This window comes from Mixophyes fleayi, chromosome 1 (genome assembly GCF_038048845.1).
Source record: "Mixophyes fleayi isolate aMixFle1 chromosome 1, aMixFle1.hap1, whole genome shotgun sequence".
Taxonomy (NCBI): Eukaryota; Metazoa; Chordata; class Amphibia; order Anura; family Limnodynastidae; genus Mixophyes; species Mixophyes fleayi.
Window position 1 is genome coordinate 62,639,756 of NC_134402.1, and position 12,208 is coordinate 62,651,963.

At 38.7% G+C, this 12,208-nt stretch overlaps 1 protein-coding gene across 2 annotated transcripts in view; it reads right to left on the reverse strand.

The window, feature by feature from the left end:
* Positions 1 to 12,208, reverse strand: part of TEC (tec protein tyrosine kinase) — an 83,277-nt gene that overhangs the window by 7,028 nt on the left and 64,041 nt on the right. For both annotated transcript variants that reach the window (XM_075195346.1, XM_075195352.1), the window contains 5 exons: positions 11,558 to 11,688; positions 10,491 to 10,565; positions 8,649 to 8,820; positions 7,459 to 7,675; positions 5,329 to 5,393 (listed from right to left, as the gene is read on the reverse strand). In XM_075195346.1, the coding sequence (XP_075051447.1) occupies positions 5,329 to 5,393; positions 7,459 to 7,675; positions 8,649 to 8,820; positions 10,491 to 10,565; positions 11,558 to 11,688 (660 nt within the window). The remainder of the gene's footprint in view (positions 1 to 5,328; positions 5,394 to 7,458; positions 7,676 to 8,648; positions 8,821 to 10,490; positions 10,566 to 11,557; positions 11,689 to 12,208) is intronic.

Here is a 12,208-nt window from a genome sequence, read left to right on the forward strand (position 1 = left end):
ATTCTATGCAGCTACATATAACTATCTCTTACAATTAAAACTTCTGTCTCTGAAAACATTATTTATTTTTAGAATTGATGTAACAGGAGTGTCATTTTGAGTAGGCTAGATCAATTATGTCTTTATCTGCCATCACAACTCCTTTTCTCTCTTGATAAATATCACAAAATCATATTTGCCATCTTTCTATTGTTACCCTCCAGTAGATCCCAGATGGGGGTGTGTGGTGGGAGGGTGGGGCATGGCGAATAGTGTTTTTTTTGGCCCTGCCCCGCGACAAAACTATCGTGTAGGCTCCCGACAGGCAGGATGTGGGAGAATTGCCTGGATTGGCTATGCAAGAGACAGTCGATCTATGCACTTGGGGGTACAGTGCACAATATCATTAAAAATGCATGAGCAGTGACAGACTGGCCTGCCGGGGTCTGGGGTATTCCCCGATGGGCCCCAGAGCCTAATAGCTCTGCCCTTTTTTGTTGGTGGGGAGGAGCGACTGACCGGGCCACTTGATTTTTTTGAGATCTTAAACATAGCTTCTCTCGTGTCTGGAACTCTGTGACGTTAACCCTTATGCGGGATTCAGTTAGCACTCAGCTCGGCATGGGTGGTCCCTCTCTAGGGGAAGTGATGTTACTCTGCTAGCAATATTCAAGCGAAATAGAAATGGCAGATGGTGGATAGTCTTATATTGGTAAGATATTAATTAGAGATGTTAATGTGGTTAGAGGTGCGTGTACATGTGTATTGTTGACCAATGTGTCTTATTTAAATTGGGAGGGACATGATGTGTAATAATTGGGATATGTAAAAAAATAAAAATAATTCAGTAAGGAGACTGTTAAACTTGAATTCTATGTAGATGAATTTATGATTAGGCAAATAGTGGTGAAAAAACATGTTAGAAAATATGCATCTTGCTGAAAACTATTAAACACAAATATAGTTAGTTTAGGATAAATTCATAAGTATATTTGTATATTTAAATTTTTTCCATCCTTAGAGCGACAAAAAGTTCACTGCAGACCTACATAAAAAGTTAAAATAAGTGGAAAAGGCCAAAAATGTATTTATAAATCATGGCATACCCCACAAAGCATGCAATGTGTCTAATACTGGGAGACAGCAGAAGGTAAATAGTTAGGTAATGAGTGCAATATTAATATGTGCTAATCCTGCCAGTAAGTTCACACAAGGCCAGCATTTGCTGAGTCTGTTAGTTCTTCCAAATTATCTAAATAAATTGTTTTCTAGACCAGAGATCCAACTAAAGTATTTTTATTTATACAAAACTAACATATCAATTATAGTTCGATATGTGACTGTATGCATAAAAATGTATTTTAAGGCCTTACTGTACACACAGGGTTAGTTTTAATGTGTGTTCTTAAATCCTAATAACAAGGAAAAAAATGGGAGTAGACCTTTACACACACTCTGACAAGCGGTTGTAACACTTTTTATTTTTCTTTGCGTCATTTTTTATGTTGCCAACCTAGTTTAGAAGCTTTATTGCTTGATAAAATACAATGGAGCTCTACCTACAAACCCTAATTAAGTACATTGTACACTATACTGTAGGGGAATCTTTGAGACATGTTAATGAACATTATTCCAAACCTGTGTCAAACAAGAGCAAAGTATAAGGTCTTTTATTTAGCAAGTGCTTTTCAAGAGATATGTAAGGACTTGTATACACTTTTTAGAAGAATGTTTGAGCTACAACTTAGTGATTAACACCTTTATGTGTATGTAGTGGCGTGTGCTCTGACTTCCTATACACGTTAGATGATGAGATTATTACTATAGTTGTGATTTTGTTTATTTGTGGAGGTGAGCCATGGCTGTAGTTCTTCTGTTTTTGAGGATAGTAGAGGCTCTATTATGTGAGTAAACTGTGATCATTATCGCGCAACGTGCGTTTGATTAAAAACACACGTAAATTGGCTCTGCGTACTCCCAAATTCAACAAGTAATGGATGTGTAGATACGTTCACTGATGAATTCGGGTGTAGGTCTGCTGTGTTCTACTACACAAGCTACTGCAGGATACGTCCGATGCCTATGTGGAATATACATTAGCAAAAGAATACATAGAAAAAAACAAAACAACAATTGAATTAAAGTTATCTGTTAATAATATAAGCATTAATGGCAAAACAAAAAAAGAAAAAGGTTCCCCATGATATACATTTATTAGTATGAACTTATTGTTTACTGGGCATAGCATACATTTTTACAGTTGCTCCTGATTGCAAACACATGTTATAGCATGCATACAAGACTGTTATCACTAGTGCTCAGGACGTAGACTAGCCCTGTAGCTGGAGCAAGAGATACGGTAGAAAACAAGCAACTTCGAGATGCCCAAAGCTTGAATCAGCTGTGGCTACGTGTGCTCGAGTTTGGCACAACCTTACTGTACATTGACTAAGGGAAAACGCCTCTTTCCTGAGGCATTCACTCCCCAAAATAGTAGGCTGTAAAAAGTGTCTTTTGCATACTTAGACATAGTGAAGACTGCTGTGTTTAGTTGCATATGGCCCGGGTTCAGGGCATGCACAGAGTAATTTTGCGTGTTATATGTACAAAAATGACAAATATGTGCCTTGATGAATCAGGTCTCTTATGATTTAAAAACACAATTACTTGTTACTAAAGTGGTAATTACTAAGGATTTAATTAGCGCTATCACTATCCTACACTGATCCTTATTTTGACGACATACTAATATATATAATTAAAATAATGGTCAGCACGGTGGCGTAGTGGTTAGCACTTCTGCCTCACAGCACTGGGGTCATGAGTTTGATTCCCGACCATGGCCTTATCTGTGAAGAGTTTGTGTGTTCTCCCCCCATGTTTGCGTGGGTTTCCTCTGGGTGCTCCGGTTTCCTAACATACGGATAGGTTCATTGGCTGCTCTTAGTCTCTCTCGGTCTGTTAGGGGATTTAGATTGTAAGCTCCAATGGGGCAGGGACTAATTTGAATGAGCTCTCTATACAGCTGTATGGAATTAGTGGCGCTATATAAATAAATAGATGATGATGAAAATAAACATCATTATAAGACTACTTCCAACGTACAGTTTTTAATACACTACACTTACAAATTTTATTATTTCCCTGAAATACCATTTTATCATTTAAAATGTAAGTCAATTATTTTAATAGTTAATAAGGTTGTGTTGTATTATTACTAGCTATATGCAATACAAATAATATTGTTTGGTGTTTGTGCACCACAATACAACACTTATTTTCTCATTCCTTGTGAGTTTACAGTGTTTAAGTGGTAGCACCTCACATATGATACAGCATGTGTACTATAGGTTTTTGATGATAGGGAGTTAACCTAAACTATTACACGTGTATATACAGATCTGGTGTGGTAGGATCTTGTGTTTGCTCAATCATCTATTTTTAGCATGGGTGGGAAAGCTGCTCACTATTTTGATGCCCTTGACTCATAAGGTTGAACAGGACTTGACCTTGTCATACCCTGTAAAGCAGATGCAGATAAGTAGGAGGGTAAAGGGTGAGGCAAGGATTATTTCTATTTTCACTGTTGTTAGGAGGATAGTTGCTAGCATGCTATTAAATACAGAAGTACAAAGCTTTTCATTTGCATTCATAACTTCCCTTTCAGGACTGGCAATTGAAGACAATGGTTACAGCTGTGGTTGGTGGCTCTGGTTAGGGTTAAGTCATATTTCTTTCCTCTTGTAAAATGCCATGTTCTCCTGAAGAATTCTTGGAAGGCAGCCCCAAAGCATATGTTATAATGAAAGTGACGGGGGAAGGCAACCAAGGTTCCTGGTAACTGGCAAGGATGTAATTCACTTTATGAGCAGCCATCAGAAATACCTGTATGGTGTGTGGCTAAATACCTTTGTTTTTACACTGGAATTTTTATTTTCACATTTAGCTAGTTTGTACAACTAAAGCGGAATAATACCTTTTTAAAAGAAAATGAGACGTGATGCGATGCAGGGCCGGCTGTAGGTTAAGGCCAGCGTGGAAATGGCCACAGGCCTCAGATGATGGAAAGCACCCAGTGATTGAAGTTAAAAAGATAAGTTCTGAAAACCTACACAGCCACCGGCATTGCACAAATGTGCCTATGTGTCCACTAAGACTATTTCAAGGTCCGCACCCTCTTCCCTGTGTTTGGAAGTGCCTTCTGAAAATCAATGGGCAGCTAGTTTTTCAGGGTCCACCTGAAAATGTTCATGGTCAAAAGAGTAAAAACATTACTACTAACATGGAGAAACTTGGGAGAGCACCCTCTGGTTTCTGACCACTTCACTAGTGATGTGGCCGGGGACTATATGATGTGCAACAAATCACCTCAATGTGCAGGGGGGACGGAGCCATGATGACAAGTTTCTTTTACTTTGGTCAAAGTGCGCCTACAAAAATGTATCCAATTGACAGTATAGGATGATGCCTAATCTTCACCACCTCGAGGGTGGTTGAAAAGACATGTATTTTTACAGGGTAAAAAGACCTGTGCGTCCTCCTGCAAAGCAGGGAACTCCCCCCTAAATGTGCCTTCTATATCCCTTTAAATAATCCCATCTCACTAAAAGAGGGTTCAAGCCTTTGCGCCCTGCAGACATGACCATCTTAGCCCACCAGTTCATATGCTTAACTGTAAGAACAGTGTACAAAAGTAAGCCAAATAGCATTGCACTGCACGCTTGCATGTTTATAAGTGGGCCTGTATGTGTACATTAATTAATGTAACAATATCCCTCAACAAAAACCAGGGGAGATTCCTCATTGTTCTTTTCTCCACTGGAGTGGTTTTATAGAATAGCAGTAATAAATTCCTGCAGCTTGCTGATCCTGAAAACCCGCGTACATCACTATGTACCCATGTACAGCAATGTGATCCTCCCTCCAAACAGATTTCTGTCTCCTTAGATATGATCATCATAACCAACACAGTAGTTAGAATAATTTGGCATCTTACACCTGTTTTATTTTACACTTTATAGTTCCATTTAGAGTACCCAATGGTATCAAAAGACCGTAAAATTGTGAAAAGTGAAGAATGAAAGTTGCCCTTTACCGTTCTGATCCTATACCTGATTCTGATCTGGAGAAAAGTCCACAATGTTATTTCAATGCTATAGAGAACTACATAATTACATTTTGCAGATATTTTATGGGGTTGAGCAATTGGATAAAACACTGTGTCTTGTCTTTGACTTAACATATTAAACTATTGGAACCTGATTTCATAAAAGCACTGTTGCAAAATATCCTTCTTTTCTAGTTCTACAAATATAATATTTTTAAGACAGTATGTTATTAAATTCTTACCTTGTCATCCCAAAATCAGATACTTTCACTACTCCAAGGTCATTTACTAAACAGTTTCTGGCAGCCTATAACGAAAACACAATACAAGGGGAGGCTGAAATCAAACATGTTGATAAATTATTATAAATCCCTGCTCTCTCTCTCTAAAGCTATACAAAGTCTGTTCTAGGGAGGTTGGATCATGATAGTAGCATTCTGAATAGTGTTCTAGGCTACAGGCTTCCAACTCCCTCCTGATATTTCTCTGGTGTTCAGAGATCCTCACATGCAACTTCCTGATAGTACGACCTACACAGTGTTTTCAGCACAGAGGCATTCAAGAAGATAGTTGTGTCACTGGACATTCGCCCTTTGTTTGTGTATTCCTCTCCAGTGATGGACTTAAATTTCTCAACTGCCTTAATTTTATTCTGTTTTGTGACTTTAAATGCATAGCCTGATCCAGAAAGGGCCAAACCTAAACTCCCGGCCGGGAATGGGGCAAGTCCTGAGAAAAGCTCATCCTTTCTCAGAAATATAACTGTCAAAGAAATTGGCATCATTGACTCTACAGTGATCCTTAAACCCAACCCTGTACAACTTGTAAATGTTTTTGTTACATGTATGTGCTATGATGAACATCACTGTGATTATACTTTGATTTATATTATACCTTTAAATGAACACTTTTAAAATGACTGAAGTACTAAATAATATACAGCTTGCACTGTGCTTGTAAACACACTACAGACCACGTCCTTGTCCCCCACACACCTATTCTTCCCTATTACCTTGCAATCTGGGAACTACTGCTCCTTTCTATAATTAGTGGACTTGAATCCCCCTCCCTTATTTGGGAGGGGGAGTCTGAGTGGCATCATTCTTTTATTTTAAATATGTGCTTGTGCATGAAGGGGCTGCACTCCCAAATGCACCAGAACTATATACAAAACAGTAAGTTTTAAAGAGCACTTATTGTGTGATATAGAATCAATATTTTCTCTAAAGTGAAACAAAATAAGTTTTGTTATCTATACAAGTTAGAATGATCATAAAATAAAGAAATAAAAAGTACCCTCCCCTACTGCAGAATAATTATATGATTTCCTAACGTGCTTATGCTAATAGTGATCCCTTGTATACAAAAATAAAAGTGATATTTGTTATGTTCTCCCTGTGTTTGCGTTGGTTACCTCGGGGTGCTCCGGTTTCCTCCCACACTCCAAAAACATACTAGTAGGTTAATTGGCTGCTATCAAAAATTGACCCTGCTCTCTCTTTGTATGTGAGTATGGGGCAGGGACTGATGTGAGTGATTTCTATGTACAGCGCTGCGGAATCAGTGGCGCTATATAAATAAATAGTAATGATGATTATCCACAAGAAACCTTTTCTTACTATTGAAGTGTAAATCATTAGGGGAACCTCAGAAGTTTGTGAGGAAAGTGATCAGATAAAAAGTGTTTCATTTAAAAGTCAGGTTAAAGAATCATTGTGCCACTTATTAATTGATGAACTGTTCTAATGACTTGTTCTAATGACGTTTCTATAGTAAGAACAGGGAATGTTAGTTTCACATATTGCAATATAGGTTAAGCTGACCAACTCATGCCAAAGTCTTCGCTAAAGTATTTAGAACAGTATTAATTGTGTGCTGATTGAAATGTTCTGCACTCACCAAATACACAATTAATGCTGTTCTACTAGAGATATAGAAGCGTTTAGAATGCAGAAATAAAAGCTGGAATTATTAAATTCAGTAAACTTTAATACGGGCGTGTAAGTGCTTCAAGGGTCACTAAGACAGTATGGGGTGACATAACAGAAAAGTGTACCTGGAAACTATATACAGGTAGTTTTATTTTTATATGTGAATGTTATCAAAACTAAAGATATTTCAGCTAAATCTTTGATCGTGGGAAAAGATTCCTTCCTACCATTGGGTTGGATATATCTTATACCAAGGCCTACTGCCAGCTGCACATGGAAGTTCACTGTCCATGTACCTCTTGCAGTGTTTTATGCAAGCAATTATTTTACAATGGATAACAGAAGTTATGTAAGGCTCTACTATCAGACCACATCAGGTCGACAGTGACATGAATAGTACAGTTCGTCACAACCAATGTGGTATCAGGGAAGATGTATTACCAGGTCACGATGTAAGAAATTGCTCTGTTCCAAGTAGCTCATTCCTTCACACACATCGTAGCACATGCTGAGCAGGATGTCTGGATTAAACTGTCCATGTTTTTGGCGGAGGTAATTGAGAAGGCAGCCATGCTCCATGAACTCTGTCACTATGTAGATTGGCCTCTGCTCTGTACAAACACCATACAGCTGGACTAGTTTGGGATGAGTCAGTTTCCTAGAAACAAAATAACAATGATGAGATTTTGTGTATGGTCAGTCTCCTACATGTATTTTACACTGATAGCCAAAAGGATTTCCCCACATAACAAAAATAAAAACACTGTAGTGCTCGTGGATAGTGCATAGCAAAATAGCAGTACTGACCTCCGGATACTCCTGAAGCTAGATCAAATACCCATGTCTTTAAGGCCTCCCGATGCCTGTGCTCTCTGTCCCACTTCCCTTAGGTAATGTGCAGCAAGCTTCTACTTGAACCACAGCCTGGGCTATTGTGTACCTTATATGGCACTTTACTGTGTGTGCTATAGGAACACATTAGAACCGAGAAGCTGAACAGCACCAGTGTTTTAAAGTGTCAGGTTGGGTGTATTATTATTTTATTAGCACTGCCCATGAACAGTACATAGTTAATTTTTAACTTTTGATTGGAGAAAGCCTTTATAGCTACATCACACAGTGTCTAAGGTATTATAATAAGCCTAAGGGGTAAATTTATCAAGCCTTCTAAAAAGGAAAAGTGAAGATGTTGCCCATAGCAACCTATCAGATTCTAGGGGGTATATTTACTAAACTGCGGGTTTGAAAAAGTGGAGATGTTGCCTATAGCAACCAATCAGATTCTAGTTATCATTTATTTAGTACTTTCTATATAATGACAGCTAGAATCTGGTTGCTATAGGCAACATCTCCACTTTTTCAAACCTGCAATTCAGTAAATCTGATTGGTTGCTATGGGCAATCTCCACTTTTCCTTATTAGAAGGTTTGATAAATTTACCCTTAAGTCACTACAGAGGACTCATATTAAAATTGAACACATATCCTGAATTGATTACTCATAGATATCAAAAAGAAGAGAAGAAAAGTCTCTACTTCTCTACAGCAAGGTTTATATATAACAATTTTATACTTGCTCCATGATTTTCATCAGGCAAACTTAATATTTTATGACCACAGCAACAAACATACATCATAACTTTAGCTTCCTCTATGAAGTCCTCTTCAGACATGGCGCCCTCTCGAATGGCTTTGATTGCTACTTTGTACTGTGCGCGCCATTTCCCAAGGCGTACCACCCCAAACAGGCCGCTTCCCAGTTCCTTCATGAATGTGAGCTCACAAGGGTTTATTTCCCATTTATCTGAAAATAAACAGAATAAATGTCATTAGCAAACATTTACTATATATGCAGTACTTCTCAGCCATTATTATCATCATTATTTTATATCTTTATATATATATTATTTTTTTTTAATCTTGATTTATATCACACCAACATAGTAGAGAATATTATAATCATTCACATTAGTTCCTGCCCCAGTGGAGCTTACAGTCTAAAAACAATATTAATAACATTAAAATACATTGTATTAATCCTAATTAAGATGGGGATTTAAAGTACACATAACATACCAAGTTGTAGGCAACTGAACCCCATAAAAGTGGTAGCACGGAGCATTCACACAGCCAGTTCTTTCTCCCTGACCAGTATTACCAGTCAACCCTACATTATCCTTCTTCTCAGCGCGCGTGAATCTGATTCTCTGATAATGTGATGCTATAGACCAGTGTTTCTCAAATCCAATCCTCAGGACCCCTAACAGTGCAGGTTTTCCAGATGACAAGGGAAATAATTATACCACCTGTGGATCTGTTACAACGTGTCAGTCAGTAATGAATACCCCTGTGCTACAGCAAGGAGATATGGAAAACATGCACTGTTAGGGGTCCTGAGGTCCAGGCTTAAGAAACATTTCTCTGTAAATGCAACGTACATCCACCATGAGTGACCAAGGGCTAACATGAGGCTCTTAAGAACATCACGGGCCTGACTCATGTCTGGACGAAACCAGCACACAACCTGCATTTAAAAAAAGAGCATGGAACTTGAGTGTAATTCCGGCCGTATTCAAATCCAAGCAGATCTCAATACACATTTCAAATTTAATCTGGGTAGAAGTACACTCTGTATAAACGCTACTTCCTGTATGTAGACAGACACAACAGAGTGCATGATAAGCAAAAAAAAAATTATAAAATAAAATTAACAAATCATAATACTATAATCATTAATAAAAAATGTGTTTAAAAAATTCAGGGAGTCCAGTCCGTGCTGACCAGCCTGGGGTTGGTTTGGCATTATGGCAGGGGTACCCCACGTTGCAGGTTTCCCTGCTATAGTGCCACCAGCCCAGGCTGGCAAAGCCTAGTGCTGGTAGTAGTAAATCCAGGGGGGCACCACACTTTTTGTCCCCCCAATCGTGCTAGTGCCAGCCTAGGCTGGAAGCACCAGAGTTGTTTAAGATGTTTGGACGGGGAGTTTGGGGAGCGTCGTTTTAATTTCTTTACATTTATAGCCATTTTTTGGTTACATCTATTTATTTATGTCGTCATTTTGAATGGCATCATCACAACCCTGTAGACCTTATGACAGTGTGAACAGATTTTACATGTCGACATTTTAAATGTGTATATATTATGTATGTTGACATTTTAAAAGTGTAGATGTTATGAACATGTAGACATTATGACTGACAACATAACATTGTAGACATTATGAACATATAGACATTACATTATGACTGACAACATTATAACAATGCAGACATTATGGTGTAGACATTTTGATTGTAGACATCTAATACCCAACCTAACTCCATGGCTATTAGAAGGTAGCCCAGCTCTCTGAAATATAGGAACACAACTCTTTCTGCAGACTGACATATGTCTTTACATATTACTAAAACATTTTTAAAAAAACAAGTGAATAAGCTTCATTTATACATTTTCATTCAGCATAATTGAGCCTACCATAGCTAAATCCAGCAGTTGTAGGTGCGGTCTTATTTTTTTGACACACAGGGTATCGTAGTCTGGTAACTAGACCTGGAGAACACAAGAGATGATGTCAAAATACATATGATAATGTTTAATTCAGTGCCGTAACTATACATTTTGGTGCCCTGGACGAGATAGGGCACCGGCGCCCCCCATCTAAGGAGGAAGGGGGGGTAGGAGGACAGAAAGAGAGAGAGATTTTAACTTACCAGAGTTTGATGCTTCAGCCGTTAAGATCCGCATGTGCGTTCCACTGACAGGAAGTTCGGCATTTGAAACGCAAAGTTAAGTTAAAATCTCTCTCTCTCTTCAGCCCTTAAGCGGAACTTAAGGGCTGAAGGCAGGTAACGGGCGGCTGCTGCGCCCCCTTGGCTTTGCGCCCTGGGCGACGGCACCGCCCTCGTTACGGCACTGGCTTAATTGCCACTGTTACACTAAGGGTGGATTGAGTAAATCCCCCGGTGAAACACAGAATACATAGCTCATGAAATGCAGAAGTTATACATAGTCATACATGCATACATAGTCTAATGCTTTAGTAACGCTTAAGAGATCGATGAGTAGTCAGCTTTTTGTCCAAGTAGAACTGTAGGTTGGACCTTGTCCAATGAACTGGGAAAGCACAAGACCCCAAATCCTAAGGGCTGTACACCAGTTAGTGTAGAGTGGGAGTTGCTCTAAATTAGGCTAGTTAGTACAGACTGCAGGATGAAGATTGCCGGCAATGTCTGCCTATAACAGTGTTATCTAGATGGGAAAACCAGAGAAAAGGGACTTGCTGTGCTTTTAAGTTGAAGCTGCCAAATTGGAAAATCAAACTACAAGACCAGGTTTCCCATCCATGTACTGCTAGTCACAAGTAGACAGCCCATGTAATATGGACTACCATTATCAGTGTAGTCGTCTACTGTATGGAGAAGCAATACATTGTGTTTGTTACTATTGTGTACTAAATCATTATAAGTCTGTGATTAGCCCTAAACAACACATTGATTTTACCCTTTTATATAATTGTTACAAATGATGCTTTTTATATTTACCTGCAGCGTTGTGCTTGTGATATTCAATCATATCTGGAATAGAGTTAAATACGTGTTTCTCTGCTAGGTAATATTGCTTAGGAAACCCTGTTTCTTTAATGTGGTAATGACGTATTGCTGAGGAGCCTTCCCTGGAAAGAGAGATGTATTACAATTTAAATATATATTGTTCTTACATAATTGTAATGCATAATATTATATAACAGCACTAGAGCTCATCCAATTAGTTTCACTTGTTGGAACTAGAGTGCTCAGAGGAGAAAAGCGTATTGTATCCGCTGTCAGCAAGGAGCTTAATGTACCTACTACTGGGTGACCATCGGCTCCAAAACTAAATTGTATTGAGAGGTTCTGCTGATGCTTCCTTCCTCTCTGAACAGGAAATGCAGAGTGGAAGCAGCAGGCAGCAAGAGGAGACGGACAGCTGCCCTGGAGAGCTAAGTGAGGTTGGATAAGAGATTGATGGGAGGATAGGGTAATACTGTAAATTTCTGGGTACATGGAGATATGGGGGCTTGTTGGGACAGTGGCAATATGGAAAATTGATGGGGAACATGATGATATTGAGGATTTATGGGGGGACATTATATATGATGGGATTAATGGGAAAGATGATATGGGGAATTGATGGTGCAGTGGATGATAATGAGG